Genomic DNA, 27,896 nt, shown 5'->3' with positions numbered 1-27,896 from the left:
TAGGTATTTTTTCAAAGTAGTCCCTACACCCAACGTGGGGCTCAAACTCATGACTCGGAGGTCAAGAGTCACGTGCTCTGCTGACTGAACCAGCCCGGCACCCCTGGGCTTCCCAAGAATTCTAACGGTCCTATGAAGAATCTGTGGCCCAGTAGACCCCAGACTAATTGACAGCCTGTCTATGGAATAGTCTTGGCATTCAAGGTCCTCCCATGGCCTGGCCTTGACTCACCTTAAAACTGCATCACTGATCAGCTCTTCATCTCCCAGGTATGGCCAGGCCAGACTGCTGTTTTGTGATCTCAATTCATCCTTCCCCCACATGGCCTCCCACCTCGCCTCCCCCTGCCCCATCCAACTCATCCTGCAAGCGGTGACTTCTCCAGTTCTGGAAGGAGACAGAAGCTCTTAGCCGTGGATTATCTCTTAACAGGGAGTCTGGTAGGAAAGAGTTTTACTCTTGTGTCTTTTTTTTTTTTTTTTTTAACCATTTAAAGTTTTACTGCATGCATTAATTTTTAAATTAAAATAGTTAATTTTAATTAACACATCGTCAGAAGGAAAATAAAAATCCACCTTCAAAGCAGGACCCCTGACCTTTGTCCTGCTTCAGTAAGTGGACTCCAGGGTCCACACTGAGGTCCCCTGCTGCCTGGGAGAGGTCCACACTGAGTGTCACCACCTTTGATCAGCTCCTGGGGTGGAGCTCACTCTAGGACATGCCCGAGGCCGGTGCCAGATGCTGGGGTGTCTCGTGGTGTAGCCGAGGGGCACTTGATGCAGTGGCGTCCACCAGACCAGGACGCAGGAACCAGACAGCCCTGGCCCCCCCCCTCACTGGCTCAGTCACTAAACCTCTTTGGGAATCAGCTCCTTGAGGTTAAAATAAAGGGAGGGACTCCGGCTATGTGTTCAGGTGTTTCAAACCCATGTCTCAACAGTGACTTCTCCCCCTTCTTCACACTCTCAACAGCCAAAAAAAAAAAAAAAAAAAAAAAAGAAAGAAAAAAAAGAAAGAAAAAGAAAAAAGTTGGTCTTATTCTCCATGATTTAGATTCTGAAAATATTGATTTCCTGCATAAGCTCTTACAAGCAGAATACTGCCTCCTCCCAAAAGGAAAACACTGGACTAGAAGGTTCCCTTCTGCTCTACCAAAACTCCACGGAATCTGTTTAACTTCTCATTTCAACTCCTCTTCTTAAGATTTGCCTTCTTCAGAAAGCAGAAGGAAGGAAAAAAAGAAAATCGCAGTCGGGCTCCGGTTCCTCGAGGCTTTACCGTAGGAAGCCATGCTGCAGAGCCCTCTGGCCTTGTGAAAATGCAGTCTGCAATCTGGACACCTTTTATTTAATTTCAAGAACTCCCCTTGCCTGGCGGAAAGGGGTCTGAGCAAAAGCAGCGCAGCGCAGATGAGGGGAGGGTGGAAGCAGGACACTCGCAAACCGGTGCCGGCTGGGCTGCCCCGACTGGGACAGAAGCAGGAGCGACGGGAGGGGCAGAACAAGTCATTCTTGACGCAAACAAGGGTCTTGGGGCGCGCCACCCCATCCCAGTGCCTGGTCATGCAAGATGCAGAAATGGAGACCGTGGCCCCTCAGGACCACGGAGCAGATGCACCAACCGAAGGGAGTCCTTTGGGCGCCTCCCGAGGCGCCTGCAGGGTCTGGGGCAGAGTAGGGTATGCTGTCCACGAGCATGGTCAGATAACAGATAGCACCGGTTGGGAGGCTCAGGGCAGGAGACCGAGGCTCTCAGACTCTAGCACCTGCTTGCCCGGCCCTCCCGGGAAGAGACTCACTTCCTTGATTGCTGCTCCTCGGCCACAGCCTCTCCCTCACCCCTTCACCCTGGGAATAAATCAACTGGAGTGAATCAACAAAGTGAGGTCTGACCCAGGGCACCGGCTGCCTCTGGAGGGCCGGGTCACTACTGTGCAGTAAAAAGACGCACCGATTGAAGGACCGGAGGTGGGAAGAACAGGCTGGGGGCAGGGGACCTACTGCCCGGGAGCGCCTACACAGGAAGAGCCTTTCTGGGAGGCACCAGCCAGGGCATCGCGGAGCTGCTTGGTCCCCCGCCTCGGGGTAACCGGGGGAGCTGGCCCCCCGCTGCTTCTGATTTCTGGTGGGTCAGGGGAAGGAGGCAGGAGAGAGACTGAGAGAGGCCAGGCCAGAATAGTCTCTCAGACACGGGAGGTAGGCAGTGTGTGTGGTGGGGGACACTGCTCTGGGGCCCAGGAGCCCTGCCACTCTTCTTGCGGGATCCTGGGTAAGCCATCCATCTGGGGTCTCTCTTCTCTCAGTTGCCAAGTGGGGACGATCCTACCCCATCCACCTCAGAGGGACAGGCTAAGGGTAAAAACGGCTGACGGATAGAAAACACGTTTAAAAAAGTACAAAGCGCTATTGGAACGCGAGGCAGTGCTGTCGTAAGACACGTTACCCCTTAGCCCATCCCTCATTTCACCGACACACTTTGGCTAACCTACTCGGCATCTCTTAACCTTAGGACCTCATTTCTTTCGCTCAGAAGGCTTCTGGGACTCCCTAGTTGCTTCCCCTGATCACAGTCTGTGACCCCCGCGGCCAATGGGGCGCGCCAGGTGTCTGAGGGGAGTGCCCAAAGACTGTCGCCTCCTCACTGTCCCTCTGGCACCTTCCCTTGGGGAAGACGCTCAGCTGGCCCCTTGGTCCACCCTATGAGATGGGCTGGCCGTCCGTTCAGGCCGGACAGGTCTAGGGGCCCCCTGCCCAACCCCCCCTTGCCCCCCCCCCCCCCCCGGAGGACCCTGTCTGGAGTGCAATTCCTCTTCCCAATTTCCAGCGGGCGGCAGGTGGAGGGAGGGAAGGCGCGCCGAGAACCACGAACCACGGGCAGGATCGGGTTGGGGGGGGGGGTGGGGTGGTGTTCCGGACTTGCCCCAGCCCGGGGCCGCTCCCCACCCCCTGCTCCTGCGGCCGGGCCCTCCCCTCCCCCAGCCCAGCCCTAGTCGTGCTCTGGTGGCGCCTGGAGAGGCCGAGGGGCGCCGAGCCCCGGGCCGCCACTGTGCACGCGCAGGTGGTCCTTGAGCGACTCCTTGTAGCGGAAGCTCTTGCCGCACTCGCCGCACGTGTAGGGCCGCTCGCCGGTGTGGATGCGCTGGTGCTTGAGCAGGTTCTGCTTGCGGATGAAGCTCTTGCCGCAGAGCGCGCACTGGAACGGCCGCTCGCCCGTGTGCAGCCGCTGGTGGTTCTGCAGGTGCTCCTTGCGGCTGTAGGTCTTCTCGCACTCGGAGCACTTGTAGGGCCGCTCGCCGCGGTGCGTCATCTGGTGGCGGATGAGGCCCGAGTGGCAGTTGAAGCTCTTCTCGCACTCGGCGCACTCGTACGGCCGCTCCTTGGTGTGGCTGCGGTGGTGGATGATGAGGCTCTTGCGCACCCCGAAACTCTTGCCGCACTCGGGGCACGAGTAGGGCTTGCTGCGCGCGCCGTGCAGGAGCAGGCTCCGCCGCAGCCCGCCCGGGCAGCAGCTGCCGCAGCCCCCGCCGCCGCCGCCCCCGGGCCCCCCGCCCGCGCCCCCGCCGCCCCCCTGCGCCCCGCCTGCGCCCCGCTCCCCGGCCAGCGCGGGGAAGCCGTCGTCCGGGGGCCCGCCGCCCGCCGCCGTCTCGGCCGCCGGGAGCACCGCCAGGCTCGGCGGAGCCGGCTGCGGCTGCGGCTGCGGCGGCTGCGGCTGCGGCTGCTGCGGGGCGGGGGGCGGGTTCTTCACCAGCAGCAGGCTGTCACCTGCAGAGGAGGACACACGGAGAAGTGACATGCTGATGGCGCTCTGTCCGGGGTCCCCCCCCCCCCCCCCGCACACCCTCCCTGAGAGGGGCCCAGGCCCTTAACGGATTTCCTCTGCGGCTATCTGGGCCTCAGCTTCTCCGAAAAAATGAGGGGACTGAGCAAGGGCAGGGGGCATGTTCCCTATGGTTCCGGGGCTCCTTGACCCTCTGACATGCCCAAAGCCACCCGCTGGCTGAAGAGCACCAGAAGCAGGTCCAGCAGGTGGCACTCAGTTAGGAGAGGAAACACCTGCAGAAAGCAGGGGCAGGGATGGGGGGGTGGGGTGGGGGTTGGGCTATGTGGAAGTCACGTTGGAAAGCCGAATTGCCAGGAAATAAGAAAACAACCGCATTCTGATGTTTGATGCTAATTTATCTAAGGAGAATCTCTGGACCAGAGGGAAAGAATTTACCAGAACTTATCCAAGGCGAAAGCCTGTCTGGGGGCCTACAGAAATGGAATGCAGGGAGTGGGGACCAGAACCACACGGCCATTTTCAGTCGTGTTTCTTTCAAGCCACTGGCCTTCAGACTTGAACAGCAGCACAGTGCCCGGACCACTGGGCCCAGCCTGCCGTCTCTGTCCCCATCAAAACTGACCAGACAATGGGGGGGGGGGGGGGGAGGGAGGGGGTTCAGTCAGTTAAGCCTCCAACTCTCGATTTTGGCTCAGGTCATGATCTCGTGGTTCGTGAGTTCAAGCCCTGCATCCGGCTCTACGCTGCTAGTGTGGAGCCTGCTTGGGATTCTCTGTCTCCCTCTCTCTCTGCCCCTCCTCCAAGCATTCTCTCTCTCTCTCAAAAATAAATAAATAAACTTAAAAAAAACCCCAAAAAACCCCAAAAAACTGATGAGGTAGAGAGCCAACTCCATAGGACACTGGCCAGGGGCCAAAGCCTCAGTAACTCTCCCGGCCTCGATCCAGGGTGCCAGGCCTTCAATCCTGTAGGACTGATCGTGGGCTGTGGCCTCCATCGCAGCTGCACCACGGGCCTTGTTTCTCCCTCCACCCAACCTGCTTCTCTCACCCCTTCATTCCCAAGGGGACCCCAAGGAACCACACGCACATAAGCCTCCATTTCAGGGCCTGTTTCCCAGGAAACCCAACTTGAAACAGTCCTAATTTCTACTCTGATAATTCTTCCAACTCGGTGTGCGCATCAATCCACTGCTCTCACCTTCCCGTCATGCACCCGCTCCCCTTGTTGCCCTCCCTTGGTCAGCACCGGGGTCACGGGGCCACGAAACACCCTTTATGCCTCTGCTCTGCTTGCCTGGGGAACCCCAACACAGCAACCATGCTTGAGCAGCTGAAGACGGCTGGCAAAAATTGCACAGATCTCAAAAGGGGCCCCCACCCAGCCTGTCACCCTACTCTACTTCTCAGCGTGCCCTGATTTAGGGGGCATACATCCCACCTCTTCCAGCCGCCAGCCTGAGAACTGTTGTTCCCGCCCTCACTGGCCAGTAATGAATTCAGACTTAGGCACGTGACCTCGTTCTGGCCGATGACACGTGAGGAGGAGGCTTCTGGGTGCTTCCTCACTCCTTCGAGTGTAGGAAAAGAGATGGCCTTTCCTTTCCCTCTGGTCTGGATGTGACTGCTTTGGAAGAGCTGTGCCCATCTTGCTCCAGCCATTCCAAGGAGGCTGAACAAAGAGCTGGAAAGAACCCAGGTCCCGGATAACGTAGCTTCATCCTTGAATCAACCTGAGGCTGAACCTCAACTGCCTCTTAGTTACGTAGTGGAATAAATGTCTTCATTGTTGAGGGCAGTTTCAATCAGGGGTCTAAAGCAGTGGAGAACAGCCTACCAGGCACGGTGGTCCAGTATCTCCCAATTTAAGAGAACATTCTCCCCGGACCCCATGTGCTCCCAGGCTCTGCTACCCCATCTCACCTCATCTTTGGTCCTTTTCATACCAATGTTCTTTTTTTTTTTTTTTTTTTTTAATAATTTTACTTATTTATTTATTTTTAAATTTTTCTTTAACGTTTATTTATTTTTGAGACAGAGCATGAACGGGGGAGGGTCAGAGAGAGGGAGACACAGAACCCGAAACAGGCTCCAGGCTCTGAGCCGTCAGCACAGAGCCCGACGCGGGGCCCGAACTCACAGACCGCGAGATCATGACCGGAGCCGAAGTCGGCCGCCCAACTGACTGAGCCACCCAGGCGCCCCTTCATACCAATGTTCTTGAAGAGTTATCTACCCTTGCTTTTACTGATCTCTTTCAAACTCTCCCCGCTGAAACAACTTTTTCAAGGTCATCAACAACCTCCAAGTTGCCCAATCCAATGGCCTCTTCGCAGTCCTGCATATTCAGGCCCCCTTTGTGTTTGTAGTTAACCCTCCCTCCCTTGAGAGTCTCTTCTCTTAGCCTCTGGATTTCCTCCAGGCTCATACCTCGTGCCTCTTTAATTCTTTGTCTGCGCTCTCCCTAGATCTCTTAGAGTCCCCAGCCTTAAAATAACCTATGTATAATAATTTAGCAGGCCTTTGTCCCTGGTCCCTAGGAGGTAGCCTCTAAATCCTTGGAATTTCCAGGGTGAAAGGAGTGTCTTTCTTATTCAAGGTAGGCTCTGGTGTTATGCTAATGAGGCAATTCGTGGTGAGTGCCTAGATAGTGGAAGCCAAAAAATGATGACTCAGGATCTGGGCTGCCTATGCCAGTAAGACCGTCCCCACGACTGGAGAGAGGGGACAGGCTGGAGAACGATCTCAACCTCACCTCCAGTGGTTCAGTCAATCAGAAGTATGCAAAGAAACTCCAGTAAAAATTCTAGACACAGAAGCTTCAGTGAGCTTCTCTAATAGGCAATACATACTGTGTATTGTCACACATCATTGTGCTGGGATGGTGACACTCCTGATCCCACAGGGAGCAGACAACATAAGCTTCCATAAGCTTCAATGTTTAGGACCCTTCCAGAACTGGTCCTGTGGATCTCTCCTTTTGCTAGTTCTGATTTGAATCCTTTTGCTCTAATAAAACTAACTATGAGTATAGATGCCTTCCTGAGTTCTGTGAGTTGTTCTAGTGAACTGAACCCCAGGGGCTAATGGGAACCCCTGGATGTGTACCCAGATGGTCACAAGTGAGTGGGTTGGGGACCCTCAAATTTGCAGCTGGTGTCTGAAGTCAGAGCAGTCTCATGGAGGAGGGCACTTCACCTGGGAAGTCTGGTCTAATTCCAGGGAGCTGCTGTCAGAAGTCATTGCCACCTACAACCCCAGGTGAATCTAACCCCGAGTTCTCTCTTGTACTTCAGACTCCTGTGTTCATCTGCCTACTTGGATGCCATCTCAGATCTTACAGGCCCAAAGTAGAGCACTTGATTTACACAGTGAACCGGCTCTGTCCCAGGACTCACCATTCCAGGAAACGGAATTTTGGTTCAGGTCCTGATTTCACGGTGTGTGAGTTCGAGCCCCGCATCGGGTTCTACGCTAACCCCATGGATCCTGCCTGGGATTCTCTCTGTCCCCCCACTCCCTCTCCGTCCCTCCCTTTCTCTCGCTCTCAAAAATAAATAAAAATAAATGAACATTAAAAAAAAAAAAAAAAAGGAAACCAGATCATGTCACTAACCTGTTTCTTCCCCAGGGAGGCCTTTCCTGACTTAACCCCCCTGGCCCCCACCCCCACCTGCCTGCTTCCCCCCCCCCCCCCCCACCAAGTCATCACCTCAGAGCCCGGACCGCCCCTGACTTTATCTGGTATGCTCTCGAACTTGCTTGTCCCCCATCACCTTCCCACATAAGGAGCGACCCAGGCTCTTTTTCCCTGCTGTTCCTAAGTACTTGTAATACTGCATAGCACAGAGTAGGCACTGAGGAAATCTTTCTCAAATAACAGAAACTGAAAAAGGCGGGGACCAGTGCTTTAACCCAAGGCAGCGAACAACGTGGGAATTTCAGGAGTGGGCCTTCAAATTGCATTTTGTAGGTGTTGGCATCTGCGTAGGGGAGTCTGGCTCTAGGCTCCTGACCCCACTCGCTCCAGAAGCATCTGGTAGCCACGGGACTCCAAAGTCCTCCTCAGACTTCCTGCTTCGATGGAGCCTCACGCACACTCCCTTCCCTTTGGCTGAATTAGATTTTTCTTCCTGTCTTACACTAGCTATCAGATATAATTGAGGAATCCCTTTTACTACAATGTAGTGTCCAATCAGGCCGAAGTCTGACTTTGGGTCAAATAGGATACCAGGTCTTTCTTGCACACCCCGGGGCAGGGGGAAGGAGGCTGGCAGAGACGGGCATCCTAGGGTTCTGTGTTTTACTCTAATTCCACTACCCTCTCCAGTCCCAAACCCTCTCCAGAAGACGTGATCCCACGTCTCACCAAAAGTCCATCCTGTTGTCCTTGAGAAAGGACGTGTACTCTCTAAACCTCAGCGATACCACAGGTGAGATACTAATTTCAAGACGAACAAGCGGAAGGCGGGCCCCCCCTTTGGGAGAAAGTCAGGAAGCTCTGATAAGAGGCTCTGGTGACCGGGCCGGCGGGAGCATTTCCCGACACTCCCGTCTCCCAAACGCCGGGCATTGCCTCCCAAATGCCAAGGTTCGAAGGCCTCCCAGAGAGAAAACAGCACGAGGCAAATCGTTCTGTGACTCAGAATATCCAAACCGAGTAGGTAAAATGGTCTGCTCACTTGCAAAGCTTTGCAGTCTCTGTATAGACACCCCTCGATCATTCCCACGGCCACACAAGGTCTCCAGGAAAAGGCTCCTCCAGGCCCACGCACCCCCAGGCAACTTGGAGAAATCAAGTGGTCGTGCTGAGGGACGAAGGTTTGGGCAGAATTCCTGGCACGGGGTTTGATGAACTAGCACCTACGTCTTCGAGGCCAGAAACAGCCTCAGCACCATCAAGAAGGGAGTGGAAAACTGCGGTCACTTCTTCCTGGCCTCAGTCAGTCCCCTGGCTTGCCCGGTCTCACCCCAGCCCAGCAGCAGGTCGGAAGAGGACCACTTTAAATTCTATTTTCAACAAGGGCACACGCGGCTCCTCTCCGGCTCCCTGACCAGTCCTCCAGCCCCAGCCAACTCTTCCAGACTGGACTCAACTGGTCTCACGGAGAGCGGGATCCACTTGCCTGGGCTTTAAAGGGCCTTCCCGATCAGAAATCATCTATGTGCTCAGCTCTTCCCTGGATTCTAGGCTCTTGGAGGGTTTCAGGAGTATGGACAGGGAGCATACTGACCAGAAGACACTAAGTCAGCCATCTCGAGGGCAAGGACATAGTGCTAAGTCTGGCAAGGAACGCCAGCCAGACGCTAAGGGTGTTAAATGATCTGCGAACATATGCCTAAGGTCACTGGCCAATAAGTGAAACTTCAAAAAAGACCCAGGAGACCCAAGTCATGTGAGACGTTTGGTCCCTTACCTACTGGGGGAAAAAAAAATCCCCTCTGCCTGTTGGAGCTTTAGTATCTTTACCAGCTACTCCGGGAGGTCAGCTCAGGGCTGGCTTGGGACTACGGCCAGCATCTTCTAATTACGTGAGCCACCTGGTGTCATCAACTCCTGCTCAGGCCCCAGTGGCTCGGCTCTCTCCCAGCCCCCTCTCCTTTCCCTGCTGTTACGAGCTGAACTACAGCCCCCCAAAAAGAGGTGGAAATCCAAACCCCAGGTACTGCAGAAAGTGACCTTATTTGGAAACAGCCTCTTTCCAGACGTAATTAGTTAAGATGAGGTCATACTGGAGTAGTGTGGGCCCTGACGCCATCTAACTTATGTCTTTAAAGGAAGACGGCCAGGAGAGGACACCGACACGCAGGGAGAACACCACACGAGGGTAAAGGCAGACGTGGAGCCATGCATCTACAAGCCCAAGGAATGCTAAACGCTGCCACAAACACCAGAAGCTAGGAGGTTTTCAGAAAGGGCATGACCCTGCCGACCCCTTGATTTCAGACTTCTGGCCTCCGGAACGGAGACAATACCTTTCTGTTGTTCTAAGCCACCCCGTTTGTGGTGCCTTGTTAAGACAGCGCTAGGAGGGGCGCTCAGTGGGTTGAGCGGCCGGCTTCGGCTCAGGTCATGATCTCACAGTTTGTGGGTTCGAGCCCCACGCTGGGCTCTGTGCTGACACTTCAGAGCCTGGAGCCTGCTGTGGATTCTGTCTCCCTCTCTCTGCTCCTCCCCCACTCGTGCTCTGTGTGTGTGTCTCTCTCTCTCAAAAATAAATAAACATTAAAAAAAAAGAAGACGACAGCACAAGGACACAAACATGCCTGCCGTCTTCCAAGAGGAAAGGAGACAGTGCTTTGATACAGAACATCACCCTGTCAGGGGGTAGGCCAAGGCAAGCAACCAGCCCTGTGGACGACATACCCAGGGGCCCCAGGGGACGCGTTACTCACTGGGGCCAGAGTCTAATCCGAGCTCTCCTTCCATGGAGTCACGTGGGCCCCACGGGTATGGCTGCTCCTCCTGTTTGATCCACGACAGAATGTCATGTGCTGAGATCAGAGACTCTGTTCGTGGAAAGAAGGCAGCCTGAGATTCTGTTCATTCCCACTGAGCAGCCCATCAAGGGTTAGAAAACCCTCACATGCAAGGCCCGCCGCCCCGGCTCACAGGGCACGTGGCAGTGGGGCATCTTTGTCTCATTTCCTGGCCTCCTCACCCTCCCAAGCGCCCTCACGGATGGGATCTCGCTTGTGCTCGAGACATTGAGCTGGCCACGGAGGAGGAGGCTTTGCCCAAAGTCTGTGCAACTGCAGAACCCAGATGAGAACCTGCATCTTCCAATCTGTCTGCCTGCAGGTCCACAAGAGGCCAGAGGGAGGTCTGGTGTCTGACGGCTCATGGGACCGGGGTATGAGTAATAGGACTTAAGAACCAGCAATGGCAGGGGCGCGTGGGTGGCTCAGATGGTTAAGCGTCTGACTTCAGCTCAGGTCATGATCTCGCGTTCCCGGGTTTGAGACCCGCATTGGGCTCTCTGCTATCGGCATGGAGCCTGCTTTGGATCCTCTGTTCCCTTCTTTGTGCTTCCTCTCTCTGTCTCTGTCTCTCTCTCTCAAAAATAAATAAACATTAAACAAAAAAAATTTTTTAAGTTCTAAAGTTGAAACAAGGAATGCTAGCTTTTTTTTTTTTTTTAATTTTTCTAATGTTTATTTTATTTTTGAGAGAGAGGGAGAGAGAGAGAACAAGCAGGGGAGGGGCAGAGAGAAGGAGACACAGAATCCAAAGCAGGCTCCAGGCTCCAAGCTATCAGCACAGAGCCTGATGCGGGGCTTGAACTCACGAACCGTAAGATCATGACCTGAGCCGAAGTCAGATGCTCAACTGAGCCACCCAGGCGCCCCAGGAATGCTAGCTTTTATGTCTGATCTTGTCTTCCTGGTGTGTGGGGTCAGTTGAGACCCTGGGGTCATCGCTACCAAATATGAGGACACGGGACTTCTCCAGCTCTACAAGCACACGTGAAAACACATACACGCATGCGCGCGCGCGCGCACACACACACACACACACACACACACACACAGGTCCCAGACAGGTGCAACTTCACTGTTCTGTATGCGTGGACCGTACCCAGAAGTTTCTCAGAAGAGATTTAACTAGCGTCCACTCATGAAAAATTCCAAAAAACGTAAATTACTTTCATTCTGTCACAGAAATATACACCAGTTCTAAAAGTCTTTCTGGTTATATTTATTGCTCAAAAATTGTCATTGCTGAAATAACTGTCGCGTCAGTTACGTTGACGCAATAAACTGTCAATGTAATGATTCTTTTAGAAAAGCCCTCTGTACTTTACGAATGGTTAGATTCCAAAATCTGTATGAAGTTGCTAACTGAGGGACACGCTGTATTCTATCCCCTGAGCCTTTCACTGGCCTTTAACCAAAAGTGATCAGACTGACTTCCCAGCAGTTACAAAACTCAGGGAGAGTCTCCGTGTCCTTGACATTCATCCTGGTATCTTGCTTACCTGAACTGGGGTCCGTTGGAATATCTCTCTCTGCCAGATCCTGCTGATCCCATACGCACGGGTGCTCCTCCTGTTTAATCCGGGACAAGAGGTCCTGGGCGGAGGCTGGTGAGTCTGTGGGGATACAGCAACAAAGGCCTCAGGGGACACGAGGGGGCCTGCAAGTCTGTGCTCTGAGTAAATCTCTCATTTCCTGCAACGATCTCTTTTCCCCTAAAATTCAGGCATAATTGAATCACACTAATTAATTAAAGGTTTAAGTCAGCTTGTCCCCATTTAATGGAGCTTTTGTGGCAGAGTGGATACTGTGGGGCGAGCATCATTACCGGTGACTTCGAGAGTCTTTCTGTGCTTCGGGAACTTCAGTCGTTAGAGTAAGAGTCCCATTTGAGCACAAAGCTCCACCGTGGCCAGAGGTATTCCTCGCGAGGGGATTTTCCAGGAAAATGAGGCCTTCCATGAGCCTTTTAGATTCACCTTTTTATTGGGATTTTTCTAAGATGTATGCTCTCTCTTCTGCAGTCTGCTCAACCTCATTTACTCTTTCTTGTCTTCTTATCTCTCAAAGCTCTCTTTGAAGATACTAATACTGTGATGCCGTCTGGGAGCATGCCTGATGGAAAGGGAACAGGCTTTCCCCCACTCAGATGATGTGATCCCTTACCTGTGGGCGTGAGGCTCTGACTAAGTGGGGGCTGAGGTTTGTGGAACTCTAACCTCTGGATAAGTAATGAGCTATAGTATGTTACGAGATCCTGTGATGGGTAATTTTGTGACAGCTAGGCCATGGAACCCACATAGTTGGCCAGACGTCATTCTAGATATTTCTGTAAATGTATTTTTTTTTTCTTCAGAGATTGGTATTTAAATCAGGAACCCTTGAGTCAAATGGACTGCCTTCCACAACGTGGGTGGGCCTCATGCCAACAGCTGAAGGCTTTCATAGAAAAAGACCAAGCACCCCCAAAGGAAGAGGGGATCCAGCCAGCAGACTGGACACGGCAGCCTCCACAATCATTGAAGCCAAGTCCTTAAAATCAATCAGTCTGTCTCTCTCCACACCCGGACACATACCCACACTCACCTTGTGGGTTCTCGGGAATAGTTAAAATAGTTGAAAACTGATACAAAAAAGACAAGAAACAGGACAAGCTAAGCCCGGATGGGCGGCAGATTGCTGGAGCCATGTTCGTGCCCCTTCAGGAAACCCTGTCTCTCTGCCCGCCCGAGGTCCAACTTCTCCATTTCCAGCTCTGGCCTTTGGCCTGGCACACACAATGGACAATGCTGGGGGCCGTCAGACCATGCCGGGCCCTTCCTCTCCCTCCCTGGCTCGGGCAGCTCCTGGACTCACTCACCAGTAATGGACTCCGTGGGGATGGCTCTTTCCTCCAGGCCCCGCTGGCCCCGGACACATAGGGCTTCCTCCCGCTTTACCTGAGAGGACGAATCCTGTGCAGGCACCAGGGGCTCCGCTCCTGGGGAGAGGGAATCATGTCATTTTGGTGTCCTTTCTGAACAACATCACCCGGATGTTCTTGGGGTCAGGAGCACGGCTGACGGCACTTGTGAGGGAAGGACACGGGGGCTTCGGGTTCCTGGTGGGCAACTGCAGGGGACCCCGAGAAGCAGAAGGTCCTGGGAGCAGAGAAACAATCAGTATTCAGGACAAAGGGGTAGGCCTGGCCACAAGATGAGGTGTAATAAGGCCGGGAGAGAGTTCCAGAAACAGCCCAGGCTGGGTTCGGTGCTAATCAGGACCAGGTCAGAAGTTTGACCTCCGTGTAGGAGTCACTGATTTTCACTTTTCACGCCAGTCAGAAAGAGGTGGCCAGATACACACACACACACACGCGCGCGCCAGGTCCTTCTGATGTTCCATGGCATGATGTACCAGCCCCGGCAGCAGGCGGCTTGGGTGGAGGGGGACAGATTAGATGAGGGACTGGGTTCAACACTGCCCACAGCCCAGCAGGCGAGTCACCCAACCTCTCTCTCGGCCTGCTCGTTCCCCCCACTATGTGGGCATAGCGATCACGGCTCTAGCTCCCGCCCAGGGATGGATGAGAACTCGGGGAGACCGCTGATGTACCGGACTGAAACGTGAACGCCTGCAGCGCTGGAAGGCAGGGAAGGGGCCGCTCGGATGAACTGTCCAGAGACAGAGACTTGAGCAGTGGTGGCCGGTGGCTGGGGGCCGGGGGCTTGGCAGGGGAAGTAGGAGTGACTGCTCATGGGTCCGGGGTCTCCCGTGAGGAAAATGTTCTGGAACTCGACAGTGGGGACGGTCACACAGCTGTGTGAACCACTGAATTACACACTTTATAAGAGTGACTTTAGGGGCGCCTGGGCGGCTCAGTCGGTTGAGCGTCCGACTTCGGCTCAGGTCATGATCTCGCAGTTAGTGAGTTCGAGCCTTGCGTCGGGCTCTGTGCTGCCAGCTCAGAGCCTGGAGCCTCCTTTGGATTCTGTGTCTCTGTCTCTCTCTGTCCCTCCCCTGCTCACACTCTGTCTCTCTCTCTCAAAAATAAACTTAAAAAAAATTTAAAATAAATAAATACATACATAAAAGAGTGACTTTATGGCACATGAATTACATCTCAATGAAGAGAACAGACTGGCAAGGAGGGGTCGCTACCTTCTAAGGGAGCTTCCTTAAAAAGGACAGAGTTCAGGGGCGCCTGGGCGGCTCAGTCGGTTAAGCGTCCGACTTCGGCTCAGGTCACGGTCTCATGGCTGAGTTCGAGTCCCGAGTTGGGCTCTGTGCTATCAGTGTCGAGCCTGCTTCAGATCCTCTGTCCCCGCGCCCCCTCCCCTACTCATATCAGGAACTAGATCTCCTGGGGACCACACATCCCCTCTTGAGTAAGGAAGGCAGTGAGGAAGGCGTGAAGTGTGAATCTGCCTGTGGTGAGGCCCCAGCAAAACCCCGTATCCATGCGGGCTCCCCATCTGCCCCGGGGCTAGGCCCGGCTGCTCCCAGGCCTCCAGCCTCTCCCTGCAGGCGGAGGTCAGGCCTGGGAGGCTGCGAGCCTGCTCCTCTCTTCTCTCTGCCCAGCTCACCTGGGCCTCCACAGCTGCCTGGCTCTGACCCAACAGACAAGCTCGGTGCTCCTTGGGCCCAGAAGCCTCTTCCTGTAAGTGACTGCCATTATTTCGGTGGTGGCAGAACCGGCCCCAAGAACGACTCAAGGGAAGCCCGTCTTGAACTCAAGCAAGGATGGTGAGGCTTCTCTCCTGCCCTGACCTTGGCCCGGGACTTTTTTTCAGCTGCCATCACCTGTGTCTGGATCCATTAGGATTTCTCGCTCTTCTGGGTCTCGCTGCTCCCACACGCAAGGCTCTTCCCTGGGCTCCGCCTGGGATGGCGCATCCGGCTTGGGCACTGCGCCCTCCGCGTCTAGAATGAGTTGGAGGGGAAGGAAGGACACAGCGAAGTTGACCAATGGATCCCGATCAAGGGTGCTGGCAGAAGTCTCCCTCACCCCAGATGCCCTCCCCACCAGAGGGCCCCTCGATTACGAGCTAATCTCTTATGAGGAACCTTGAGAACCAGCGAACGGATTCCCAGGTTCTGGTGTAGAAACAGCTGGACTCTGAAAGCCAGCAGCAGACAGACCGTGGCTCGTCCAAGGCTATTGGGATGAGGCGTGTAGTCAGGTGCCAGTGATGCGGTTTGGCTACATTCCAGAACAAAGCAGCCCCGAGCTGAGTGCTATAGTGGCAGTTCCTGTAACTGGGCTTTCAACCATCGTGTTGTTAGAATCATTCTATCTTTAGGGCATTATAAGCACAGAGTTTCTTGCATTTCCCTGAGGGATAAACACGAACACCTTGCCTGGGTGGTGTGAACGTGAGTTGGGAAGCGTTTCACTGCCCTCTGCACACGCTGCCTGCCCCAGAGGAGGGAGGGCGCTCTTACCCAGGGACACCAGGGTTTTGTAGTTCTCCTTGACAAGGTTGTTGTAAAGCTCCTTCTGCCACTCGTCCAAGTTCTTCCACTCATCCTCAGAGAAGTAGACAGCGATGTCGACAAATGTCACCGGAACCTGGGCCGACAAGAGTCACAGTCCGGCACCTGCTTGCTTGTCCCCACAGCCTCCCCTCCAGGGGCCACGGGGACCCTTTCACCCCAGAGCCTGGCCTTCGATCTCCACGGCTCCTTGTCCCCCAGATCCCAGCCCAGTCCACCTCAGTGGGGACAGTCCACTCTACTCCCGATCTTCTTATGCTTCCAAAACAGGATGGTCAACATGCCATTGCCCCACCCCCTTTTTTTAACACACTTAACCATATCCTTTGTAAGTTCGCTTTCAGGTAAACTGGGTACCTGAAGGCAGAGCTGAAATCCACATGCTGCTTTTGGCACTCCAGGTGTCGGAGGTGTGGAAGGTTCTCAGAGGGGGGGGTCCCTGTCCCCAAACCTGTATTTCCAGTCAGGTTAGCTCGAGGTACACACTTACGTTTTTGTCACCAAAACACGTAAATCTAAGGGCGTGTGCTAAAGCTGCAGGACCTTGACCTCGATGGTTCAACGCTAGATCCCAAGCATCTGGAGGCACCTGCTTTGGAGCCAGTAACTGTGTGTTGAATATGTCGAACGGCTGTTGCCAGTACTGGGCAGCTAAGTCCACTGCAGCCTGGCTCACCCATCGCCAGTGCGGCTCCCTAGTGATTCCACCCAGTCTAGTCTGTTCTCCAGGACTCCTATTTCGGTATGACAAGGGTCCTTGTCTCTACTCCCCTCGGACGCTCACCGGCATGGCCCAGCTTCGCACCGAATCTTTCAAAATGGTTTCGCTTCATGACTTTATTATCTGAGCTTCCCCTCCGGGACACACGGCCTTGTCGCCATCGCTCGCACCCTGGCCTCCCACCCTCCATTCTCCCCGGCCCTAACTGGAGCGGGTCAGGCTTTGAACCTGCACATACGGCCAAGGCAAGCCCCTGCGGCACCTCTGGACACATTAGGTAAGGACAGCCCTCGGGGCGCCTGGCCCACTGGCGTCCAGCTCGGTGAGTGGGCAGTGCCTTTACATGAATTAGAAATGTCTAGGGGCACCTGGGTGGCTCAGTCTTTGGCTCAGGTCATGATCTCACAGCTCGTGAGTTCAAGCCCTGCACAGGGCTCTGTGCTGACAGCTCAGAGCCCAGAGCCTGCTTCGGATTCTGTGTCTCCCTCTCTCTCTGCCCCTTCCCTGTTCATGCTCTGTCTCTGTCTCTCTCTCTCAGAAATAAATAAACAGTAAAAAAATTTAAAAGAAGGAGAAGGAGAAGGAGAAGAAGAAGAAGAAATATCTAGGGGCCCCTGGGTGGCTCAGTCAGTTAAGCATCCGGCTCTTGGTTTCAGCTCAGGTCACAATTTCACGGTTCGTGGGATCAACCCTCACATCAGGCTCTGCAGCGACAGTACAGAGCCTGCTTGGGATTCTCTCTCTCTGCCTCTCCCCTGCTGGTGCACGCTCTCTCTCTGTCTCAAATAAATAAACTTAAAAAAAAAACCTTCCATTAAAAAAAAAGAAAAAAAGAGGGTACCTAGGAGGCTCAGTCGGTTAAGCGTCCAACTTCGGCTCAGGTCATGACCTCGTGGTTCACGAGTTCAAGCCTTGAGTCAGGTTCTGTGCTGACAGCTCAGAGCCCAGAACCTGCTTCAGATTCTGTGTCTCCCTCTCTCTCTGCCCCTTCCCTGCTCATGCTCTGTCTCTCTCTCTCTCTCAAAAATAAATAAACACTTAAAAAATAAAAAAAAAAAAAAGAAGAAGAAGAAGAAGAAGAAATGTCTAGGGGTCCCTGGGTGGCTCAGTCAGTTAAGCATCTGACTCTTGGTTTCGGCTCAGGTCACAATTTCACAGTTCGTGGGATGAAGTCCCCACATAATGCTCTGCAGCGACAGTACAGAGCCCGCTTAGGATTCTCTCTCTCTGCCTCTCCCCCGTTGGTGCTGTCTCTCTCTCTCTCTTTCTCAAATAAATAAACTTAAAAAAAAAAAAAAAACTTTCATTAAAGAAAAAAGAAAAAAAGAGAGCACCTAGGTGGCTCAGTCAGTTAAGCATCCAACTTTGGCTCCGGTCATGATCTTGTGGTTCACGAGTTCAAGCCTCATGTCGGGTTCTGTGCTGACAGCTCAGATCCTGGATCCTGCTTCAGATTCTGTGTCTCCCTCTCTCTGTGCCCCTTCCCCGCTCATGCACTCTCTCTCTCTCTCTCTCTCAAAAAAACAAAAACAAAAACAAAAACACCAGACCCGCTGGTGCCCAGCTCAGTGAGTGGGCAGAGGCTTTATATAATTTAAAAATGTCTTGGGGGTACCTGGGTGCCTCAGTTGGTGAAGTGTCTGTCTTCTGCTCCGCTCATAATCTCACGGTTTGTGGGTTCACGCCCCTTGTCGGGCTCCATGCTGACAGTGCAGAGCCTGCTTGGGATTCTCTTTCTCTTTCCCTCTTTCTCTCTGCCCCTCTCCCACTCTCACACATGATGCCCTCTCTCTCTCTCTCAAAATAAATAAATAAACGTTAAAAAAAACCGACAGAATTGTCTGCTCTCACATCGGGTGCTCATAACCTCACAGGCATCCTGCACACCTATATGCCACCCGCTGAGTGATAGCTCACGCATCACCCATCTTTAGAGACAGAACAGAACTCCTAATTTCCTGGATCTTCCACCAGACTTCGGCAAATCCCCAACCTGGGAAAACCAACACAGACCACTTTCCGCATTTGAATTTCCTGCTGCTAGACGAAAGTCACAAAATTCTGCAGGTGACGCCCACCATACATTCGTGCCACTTGTCCCAAGGCTGCTTTGGAAGACTCTCGTTGATCTTGTTGACATCTGCTGCGCTCCCTGGGAGGCATCTTTCAAACTCTTCCCTCCTCCCAACCCTCCCCTCCCCCCATCGGTCCCAGATTCTGATCACAGGTAGCTGCTGGTCTCACCAAGCCAACCCTCCTGCTAATGTGCCCCTCATTTCTCCTCCATCTCCTGCCCGGGAAACTCAACCCAAACAATCTTTTCTCTCTGACATCCCAGGCTCTCCCATGTGGGTCACCCAACCTAAGATGAGCCCAACTCTGCCGCGTCAAGAGACCCTACCCTCCCTCTTCGCTTGAAACACACTTGGCACTTTCTTCTCCACACCCCATGCCTCCTTTAACCCTTTACAATCCGGCTATGAACCCCTCACACTCCGAAACCACACCCTGGATGGTCATCAGTGGCCTCTTGTTAACCCTCACCCTTTCAGACCTCTTTGAAAGGGCAGATCGCCTTTCTGGAATGTTCTCCTTGTTGGTTTCCACAACTCTGCTTCCTCCCGCCCACCACAGCTTACTGCTTCCTCTTCCTCCCCCAACCCCAAGGCTCTGCCCTTCCCCTTCCCTGTTCCTTCGCTTTTTCTTCGGCAAATTCATCCCCTGCACCACCTCAGTGGTTACCTCTTTGCACATGACACTCTTCGGCTTTCCTTGTTGCCTTCAGAGTTCAGATTTCCACAGCCCTCTGAGTGGCTCCATTCAGTCGCCTTTTAGGTACCTCAAACTACATGTATCCGAAACCAAGTTCATTCTCTTTTCCAACAGGCCGACTCCTCGGCCTCACTTCATCATTTCTATGAAGAGTCACAATTCTGGAATCATATTCTCACGGTCGGAAATAGACATCCCTTCATAAAAACTTCCCTGGGCCAGGATACAGTCTGAGACATGGCTGGAGACTACAGGGAGCCTACAGTCTGGCTAGACAGAAAAGACTATCTGTGAATTATCTGTCAGCCAATTAACAGACACAATAGAACCCAAAAGGCACAGAGGATCTGAGAGACAACAGCCTTCCTTGGATCTGACAAAGCGGATGCATTTAGCACGGCCAAGAGTACACGATGAATTCTAACTATTACTAGCAACGTTAATTAACTTTCTCATGGTGCTTTACGGGCGTGGGTTTTACAATAGGCCCACGAATTCTGTGACCGTCCCTTCCAAAAGTACAGCCCAATTCTCCTCCCCCTGAGTGTGGGCAGAAGATTCAGTGACCCACTTCTAACAAACAAATTAAGCAGTGATGTGTACGATTTTTGAGCCCAGGTCATAAAAGACATTACGGCTCCGTGCCGGTCTCTCTCTGGGGTCACTCAGTCTTGGGGGACAGCTGCCATGTCGTGAGGACACAACAGGCGTGTTGGGAGGTCCACATGGTGGGGAACTGAGGCCTCCTGCCATCAGCCAAGTGAGTGGGCCATACTGGAGACAGGGTCTCCAGCCTCGGCCGAGCCTTCAGGTGACCATAAACTGGATTATAACTTCATGAGACTCTGAGCCAGAACCACTCAGCCAGAACTCCCTAAATCCCTAAACCACAGAAAGCACAAGATGGTAAATACGCTAAGTTTTGGAGTAATCTGTTACACAGCCACAGGTAACTAACACACAGCGAGCTACACAGTGTTGTCCCATCAACAAAATCAATGAATCCTCACAATTCATGCGACACACGTATCATCATTTTCATTTCCCATGAGAATACTGAAACTCAGAAGGACCAGCTGGGCATTTACCTACAGAATCATTTACTTCTCCTTCACTTCTTTCAAAAGAGGGACTGAGGAGGCTCCGCGACAACCAAAAACAGACTTCAGCAGGTGTAGGAAGACAGTACGTGGCAAAAGCCGAGATTCACACCCTAGTCCTCTGATCCCAGACCCCATACCCATCCCATCGTTCTGCGAGGGCATATGTCAACTTGGAACGCCTAATACCCGATCCGATGCACAGAACACACAAAGGTGCCACCGGAGGCCATGGAGCCGGGTTAAAGCATGCGGCACAGAGAAGGGGAAAGGGCAGTGTGTGAAGAGATGCCGGTTGGGCCAGATAAGCAGTGTGCCAAACCACACTGAGAAGGAGCGTCTGTGGCCGCAGCGGGATGGGGTATTCGCGGGAGGAACCAAACCACTCTTACAACTCAGTTCTAGGAGCCCGCAATAAATTGCTGTCACGCCACTCTGCTGGCAAAGTCACTGCCTTGGTTGCCTCAGCAGATATGGAGACAGAGGAGACCCAATCCCTTATTTGGAGGTGGGAGCTCTCCAGCTGGACAGAGTCACTCGGCAAATACTTTTGGAATACTGACTAAAGTCAGGTACAGCTATAGGCAAGGAGACACAGCAGTGAACCATGCAGAAATGACATTCCGGTCAGAGAAAACCATCCAAGGGGACCAAAAAAAAAAAAGTACATACTTACGGTGCCCAATGGCACAGAGCAGGGACAGGGAAAAGAGCATGTAGGGATGGGGGGGGGCGTGGTTTTCTTGTTTGGGGGGAGGGGCATGGAAGGGCAGACCCCCGGATGGATGGAAGCAATGGGAGGGGGCCAGGTAGGTACTCAGGGAGGGAGCTTGCTAGTGGAGGAAAGTCCCTGAGGTAAGACTGCGTGGCTGGGAAGGAGTGGACAGGAAGGGCGGAGGGGAGAGGAGGTCAGAAAGGTGCAGCTGGAGACAGGGCTCCTGATGGAACAGGGGCTTTTATGTTGCATGAGGGGGGAGCCATTTGGGGGTTTTAAGCAGAAGTAACTGATTTTTTTTTTTTAATGTCTATTTTCGAGAGAGAGAGAGAGAGAGAACATGCGCAATTGAGGGAGGGGCAGAGAGAGAGAGAGAGAGAGAGAGAGAGACAAAATCTGAAGCAGGCTCCAGGCTCTGAGCTGTCAGCACGGAGCCCTACTCATGGCTCGAACTCACAGACCTCGAGATCATGACCTGAGCCAAAGTCAGAGGCTTAAATCAGCCACCCAGGTGCCACTAACTGGTTAAATTTTTGAAGGATCGCTCTGGCTGCTCTGCTGAGAACAGACTGTACAGGGTGAGGGACGAGGATGGAGACCAGGCAGGAGACCATGGCGACAGAGGTTCCCACCAGATGATGGTGGGAGCAGTGGAGATGGAAAGCAGAGATTAGACCATGGATAGTATTTTGAAGAAGAGTCAGGCAGACAGCATTTACCAATCTATTGGAAGGAGGGTTGAGAAAGAAAGGAAGTAAACGTCACCCCAAGGTTTTTGGCTTGAACACCTGGAAGGGTAGAGTCGTCTTCCATGGAGACGAGGATGATTCGGTTAGAACAGATTTCAGGCGGAAGATGGGAGTTCAGTTTGGTCCTGTTAAATCTAAGATACTAATTGAATACCACTGGATTAGCAGGTAGACATGTGAATCTAGCATTTAAGAAGGAAGACTGGGGAAGAGACAGAGAGAGAGTGTGGGAGGGGGAGACTGCATTCAGGAGCCGACAGCACACAGGCTGCATTCAGAACTCCGAGACGAAATGAAATCATGAGGGAGGGAGCATAGATAATGAGTCAAAGGTCAACACCCAGCTCCGGACCTCTCCAAACAGAAGAGGTCGGGAAGTGGAGGTGAACCAGTGCGGAAGACTGAGCAGGAGCCACGAGTAGATAGGAGCAGAATCAAGAGAGGTGACTTGGGAGCCATGTGAAAAGGTGTTTCAAGGAGGGGGTGGCTTCCTGTATGCATTGCCACCTTCGGGGCAGAGAGGACGAAGACAGAACTGACTGTGGACATCATGAAGGCTTTGGCAAGATGAACAGGATGGAGAGGTGACAGCAAAAGCCTGGTGGGCAGAGGTTCCAGGGAGAATGATCCAATTACCAAGGTACTGGGATACTGAGAATAGAGGAACACGTTCAACGAGACCATGGAGGACGCAGAGGCAGAATCCAGACAGTCAGAAACTTGGGAGGACACACGGCCTACTTTCTTCTACACCTTTCTTTCTTTTTTTTTTTTTAATGTTTATTTATCTTGAGAGAGAGAGAGAGAGAGAGCGAGCTGGGGAGGTACAAAGAGAGAGGGAGGCAGAAGATCCAAAGCAGGCTCTGTGCTATCAGCGCACAGGGGATCATGGGGCTCAAACTCACGAACCACAAGATCATGACCTGAGCCGAAGTCAGATGCTTAACCAACTGAGACACCCAGGTGCCCCTCTACAGACACTTTTCATGGAAAAATGAAAGAGACGAAGGAAGAACTGACAGATTTTAAAAGACTTAAAAAAAAATAGCACCTTCTTAAGTTCTGATCCAAACAAATTAATAGAAAACAAATGATAACATGTTTGGAAGACCAGAAAATGTGAACACTGACTGGATGTCTGAGTGGGCTGAGGCTTTTGTGGTGGTAGCAATATTGAGACATTATTTCAGAAAAAGACTCTACTTTTTAGAGCTATACACTGAAATATTTACAAAAAAAAAAAAAAAAAAAAAAAAAAAAGACTGATATCTGAGACTGGCTTCAAAATAAAATGGGAGGGGATGTGGGTAGGGATTTAGAGGAAATGGGCCAAGGGCTGACAGCCATTGAAACTGGACAAAGGACGGGCACCTGGGTGGCTCAGTTGGTTAAGGGTCCAACCGCAGGTCAGGTCATGATCTCACGGCTCGTGAGTTTGAGCCCCGAGCTGGGCTCTGTGCTGACAGCTCAGAGCCTGGAGCCTGTTTTGGATTCTGTGTTTCCCTCTCTCTCTGCCCCTCCCCCACTCATGCTCTGTTCCCCGCCCCCCCCCCGCCTCTTTCAAGGATAAACATTAAAAAAAAAATTAAAAAAAAAACAAAACTGGATGACGGGCACAGGACAGTTCATCACACTATTCTATCTACTTGTGTGTATATTTGAATTTTCTATAATAAAAAGATGAAAAAGGGGAGGGAGAGAAGGAACTGGAGACAGCAAATACTGATGACTCGGTTAAGGAATTCTGCTCTAATGAGGAGCAGAGAAATGAGGCACGGGCTGGAGGGAGAGGCAGGGTCTAGGGACGGTTTCATGACAGAGACAGGCAATGTTCGAAGATGTCTAGAGCAACCAGTAGAGGGGGGAGTGGACGACCCAGAGGAGAAAGGGGGAGAAGGCCAGAGTGAACCCCGGGGTCGGTGAAGGGTGGGCCAGTAAGGCCGCAGGAACAGGGAAGGCAGCAGGCCCGAGGCAGCATCGGATGAATGTGGTGGCTTCACGTGCATCTCTTTTGGGGACTCCCATTTTCTCAGTGGACCAGAAGGCTGGGTCATCAATCGACCGTGCTATGTTGAGGATCCAGAGGGACAGTGGGAGAGCAAATGGAAGGGGGAGATGGAGCATGAATTCTGAGCTGCAAGAGGGGCCCACAGAGGGGACGGTCACAACTTCCTAGCAATTCCAGTTAGCATGGTTTGGGGTGTGTCTCAGCCACGCTCGGATAAGTTCATCCAAAGATAACCAATGACTCATGGTCCTCTGTAGGTGCCAAGGGGAAACCCCAAGCAGTGAAGAGCTGCAGGAGCCTGCTGACACCCAGGTACCTTGGGGGTATTGGGAAAGGTGACGGGAAAGGCCAACAGAGAGAAGCAGCACACGGATTCCGCGGGCAATGGGTAGAGGGCAGCCTCACGGAGCTAGAAAATTCAAGACTAGGTTGTTTAAGCGGAGGCAGGCTTTAAGAGAAACTGAAATCCCACATGGGGGAGCCAGAGAGTTTCATGGGCAGGACTGGCAATTTGAAATCAAGAGTGGTTCACATGTGCGGGTCCTCGCTTCCATCTCTGCCCGCGCGGACCGCTACGTACCTTGGGGACCTCCCCCTTGCTGCCCGGCGGCAGCCTCAGCACCCAGAAGTTCCTGTTTCTCAGCAGGTTCTCCATGTTCTCCAGCCGCCTCTGCAGCAGCCCGTACTCCTGCAGCAGGGTCCCCAGCACGGCCCACTTGCTCTCCATGTGGTTCCCGAACTCCACGGCCGTCTTCTCGCAGTCTGCCAGCTTCTTCTCGGCGGTGCCCGTCCGCCCCTCCAGATTTAGCAGCTGGCTGGCCTGGGCATCCACCTTCCTCTCCACGGCCTGAATGGCGGCCACCACGGTCCAGAGCGAGATCTCTGCTGTGGGCAGCTGGGGCTCTCTCATCATGCGGTCAGGGAAGACGGGTGCCCTATCTGGGAAGGGCGGGAACTGAAAAGGCATCGGTCGCCGGGCATCCATGTCCCATTCTTGAGCCTGTGTGCGGAGCGAGAAAGTGACAGCCTGGGATGAGACCCTATGTGAGTGGGGAGTGGGGCCTGACAACAGGAAACAACGAATCAAATGCCTCAGATTCTCGCCCTTCCGCCATGCCCCCACCCTCCAGGCCACGGTGTTCGTTAATGTCCCCAGTGACAGCTCAAACAGCCCAGCCAACCTTCCCATTTCCTGCCATGGTCACTGGTTCACCTACCTCGACCCTTGGCAGGTCAAGGCTGTGGACAACCCCCCCCCCCGCCCCCGCCTACAATGTCACATATCGCTTTCACAGAACAGCGCTTTCCTCAGGGGCTAGACTTAGTGATGAACTCTCTCTCTGGAGTTGCCTAGTGCTTTCTGTTTCAGAGTAAGAATTTTCTTGTAAGTCATCTGACCCTAATCTTCCCAGCCATCTCTAAGCAGGTTGGGGCAAGAATGATTATCTCCGCCTTCGAGATGATGGAACTGAGGCACGGAGAAGTGGTGGTCATTCTATGGCACCTGGTTTCACCGCCAAATGGGGCAGCTCTAGGTGCCGCAGGGAACAAAAACACAGTTGAGGAAAGTGCCACCATACCCAGCAGGGCTGTGACCCAAGGAGCCACCAGAGAGCCCCAGTGAGTGAGCTGAAGGGCAGCCTGTTTTCCATACACAACTACTTATTCATATTTTCTAAAATGAAAATAGGCTCGCCAGAAAACATTCACTGACGAGGGGAGAGGAGGACGTGCCTAAGAGGAAGAGGAGACTTCCCAGTCCCGTCCTTGCTTCCTGGAGGAGGGGCACCCCAGGGTGCAGCTCTGCCCCCAGAAGGTGAGGCCGCCTGGGTACAAGTTGGGAGCTAAACCCTGTGACCAAGAGGGGGTGGTCACAGTTCATTGGTGACCTGGGAACCAGCCCCATACCATAGCAGCAACCAGGGCTTAATAATGGACAACAGCAGGGATGATAAGCCAATTCTCCTTACATGTGCGATGGGAGGAGGTATCGTTTTCCTTTCTCCCTGTTGCTGCTGAAGAGGCCCTCAGGCTGGGCAACGTGGTGGCCTGCTGCTTAGGGGTGACCCGGGCAGGCTAGGGACAGGCATGCCAACTGCCCTAACTCTAAGCAGCTGTGACCGTCACAGAGGAACACCCCACAGCTTCCAGGGAATCGCTCGGTGACCTGGGATAAAGGGGAACAGGGCCCTGAATGCCAGGCCCTGCAGAAGAAAGAGGCGATGTTTCCATCAAAGCCATCCATCTGAGCAGATTTAGGCTTGACTCCTCCGGGCCCATAGGAGGAGACAAGGGCCGACAGCGGAAGCTCAGAGCGTCCCCAGGCCCAATTTGCTTTTGGAAGGTTTGGAGACCTAAGGCTGAAAAATGATCCAACACAACGGAGCAGCTCCCGGCTAACTTGTCAGAACCCGGTCGAGAAGCAGGCCAGGAACAGAGTGGGCTTCTGGGGGATCCGCCCAGAGTCGGTTCCCACACTCTCCGGGGGCGGGGAGACCCGTCCAGGTCTCATGGGCACCACCTCCTCGCCTTTTACACAGTACACAGCTCCCAAGCACTGGCTATCAAACTCCTCTGCACACTGAGATCCTCACGGAGCTTTAAAGAACTGACTGGTGTCTCCTCTCAACCTTAGAGACGCTGATTTCACTGGGTTGGGGCCAAGTTGGGCGTCAGGAGTCTTAACGCTCGGGTGACTCTAACGTGCAGCCAAGTTTGCCAACGGCTGAAAAGAAGGCAAAGTCACCTCTCGACGGCCCCTCTCCTCCGTCACACCCGGTGCAAGGGAAAACCGAATGACTCGTTAGACTTGGTGCAAGATGGCAATACAACATCCAAAAATATCTTTTTGTCAAAGTGGCTACGGTGTAAACCTGTTGGGGTACGCAGGTGCGCACACGCCGGGGGCCGGGGCACGAGTGCGGCGGGCCGAGCGCTCGGCCGCCAGGCGCGAAGGTGAGCCGCGGTCACGGCTCCGCCAGGTCTCGGCCCCCTTCCCCGCGGGGCCTCCTCCGGGCGCCCGCACCCCGTGCACGCGGCCTCGGGGCCTGCTGCTCGGCGGCGCGCGCGGGCCGGGCCTGCTCGGGCGCCGGGGCCGGCCGCGGGACTCGGGGCCGGGCCTGCTCGGAGCCGCCGCGCCCCGCCTGCCGCGCGAGTCCGCCCGGGCCCCGGGCCCACCGGGGCCTCCGATGCCGCGCCCGCACGCCGAGGGCCCCCGGGCGCCCGCAGCCCCGCGCCCCGCCCCCACGGCCAGGCGGCGCGGCCATGGCGCTGGGCGGGGGCTGCACCCACCTGCATGGGCGGCATTCCCTCGGCCATTTCCCCGCGCAGCGCCGGCTCCTGGTGGCAGACCTCCTCCGGGGGCAGAGCCTGGGCCCAGCTCCAGCTCCCGCTGTCCAGCCCCAGGCCCTGGATGCCCAGCTGCTGAGGCTGCGGCCGTGTTGACACAAACTGCATCCTGGGAGTGCTGTTCCCCGCTCGGGCCGGCCAGGGAGAAGAAGAACGTTTTCCAGGCGCCTTCCCCCTCGCCGGGGCCGGACAGCTCCATCTACAGCCCGTAGGAGCAAACAGTCCCCTTCGGCGGCGCTCCCCGCCCCTGCGCCGCCAGCTCGCCAGCCAATGGCCTCCGAGCTCCTGCCCGCCCGCGGGGACCGGCGGGGGCCACTTCGGGGCCTGGGCCACGCCCACCGCCGCCCCCCCCCCCCCCCCAGGTGGCCCTGGGTGGATATGCTCGTTGGATCCCTGCGTGTGGGATGCCTGGCCCCAGAGTCCCAAACAATGCCGCGTCCCGATTTCTGTTAATGCTGCAAATATGTATTGGGCATCCCCAAGGGAAATGGTGTCTGACCCTACTGAAAAATTTGCAAGAGTAACTGTGCCTGCGGACTGTATCTTCTGGCCTTTCCCCTTCCTTCGTTCCTTCACGGGCTTTACCTCCCACTCTCCCTCTTCCCAATCCAAATTTACCGCGACCGATTCCAGGCCTTTGCATTGGTCTGGATGACAGAGAAGTGATCTGGGCCAACGTGTCAGAAGAGGGCCGAACTCTTCCTCCCAGGTAAGGTGCACCGTATTTTAATAGCAGCCTCTTCCAAAACCT

General features: G+C 54.0%; 1 protein-coding gene across 1 annotated transcript; it reads right to left on the bottom strand.

Annotated features, from left to right (window-relative positions):
* Window positions 1-511: 511 nt before the first annotated feature.
* ZNF282 (zinc finger protein 282) lies at window positions 512-27,253 on the bottom strand. Its single transcript, XM_047843314.1, has 8 exons — window positions 27,089-27,253; window positions 24,378-24,797; window positions 15,682-15,808; window positions 15,040-15,159; window positions 13,118-13,237; window positions 11,760-11,873; window positions 10,177-10,290; window positions 512-3,762 (listed from the first exon to the last, which is right to left on the bottom strand). The coding sequence occupies exons 1-8, from the start codon at window positions 27,251-27,253 to the stop codon at window positions 2,987-2,989; spliced, it is 1,956 nt and encodes a 651-aa protein (XP_047699270.1). The 3' UTR covers window positions 512-2,986.
* Window positions 27,254-27,896: the final 643 nt, after the last annotated feature.

This window comes from Prionailurus viverrinus, chromosome A2 (assembly GCF_022837055.1).
Source record: "Prionailurus viverrinus isolate Anna chromosome A2, UM_Priviv_1.0, whole genome shotgun sequence".
In the NCBI taxonomy this organism is placed as follows: Eukaryota; Metazoa; Chordata; class Mammalia; order Carnivora; family Felidae; genus Prionailurus; species Prionailurus viverrinus.
The sequence above is the reverse complement of the archived record's forward strand: the minus strand, read 5'-3'. Positions and strand labels throughout refer to the sequence as shown.

What these genes read in the sequence shown, in the direction of transcription:
- ZNF282 (XM_047843314.1), bottom strand. Translation starts at nt 27,253, where the DNA reads ATGCAGTTTGTGTCAACACGGCCGCAGCCTCAGCAGCTGGGCATCCAG. An exon ending in CCTAATGGATCCAGACACAG is followed by an intron (nt 13,238 to 15,039) that starts GTGATGGCAGCT and finishes CCCTCTCCCCAG; the next exon opens with GAGCGGAGCCCCTGGTGCCT. An exon ending in CCCCACGGAGTCCATTACTG is followed by an intron (nt 11,874 to 13,117) that starts GTGAGTGAGTCC and finishes GTATCCCCACAG; the next exon opens with ACTCACCAGCCTCCGCCCAG.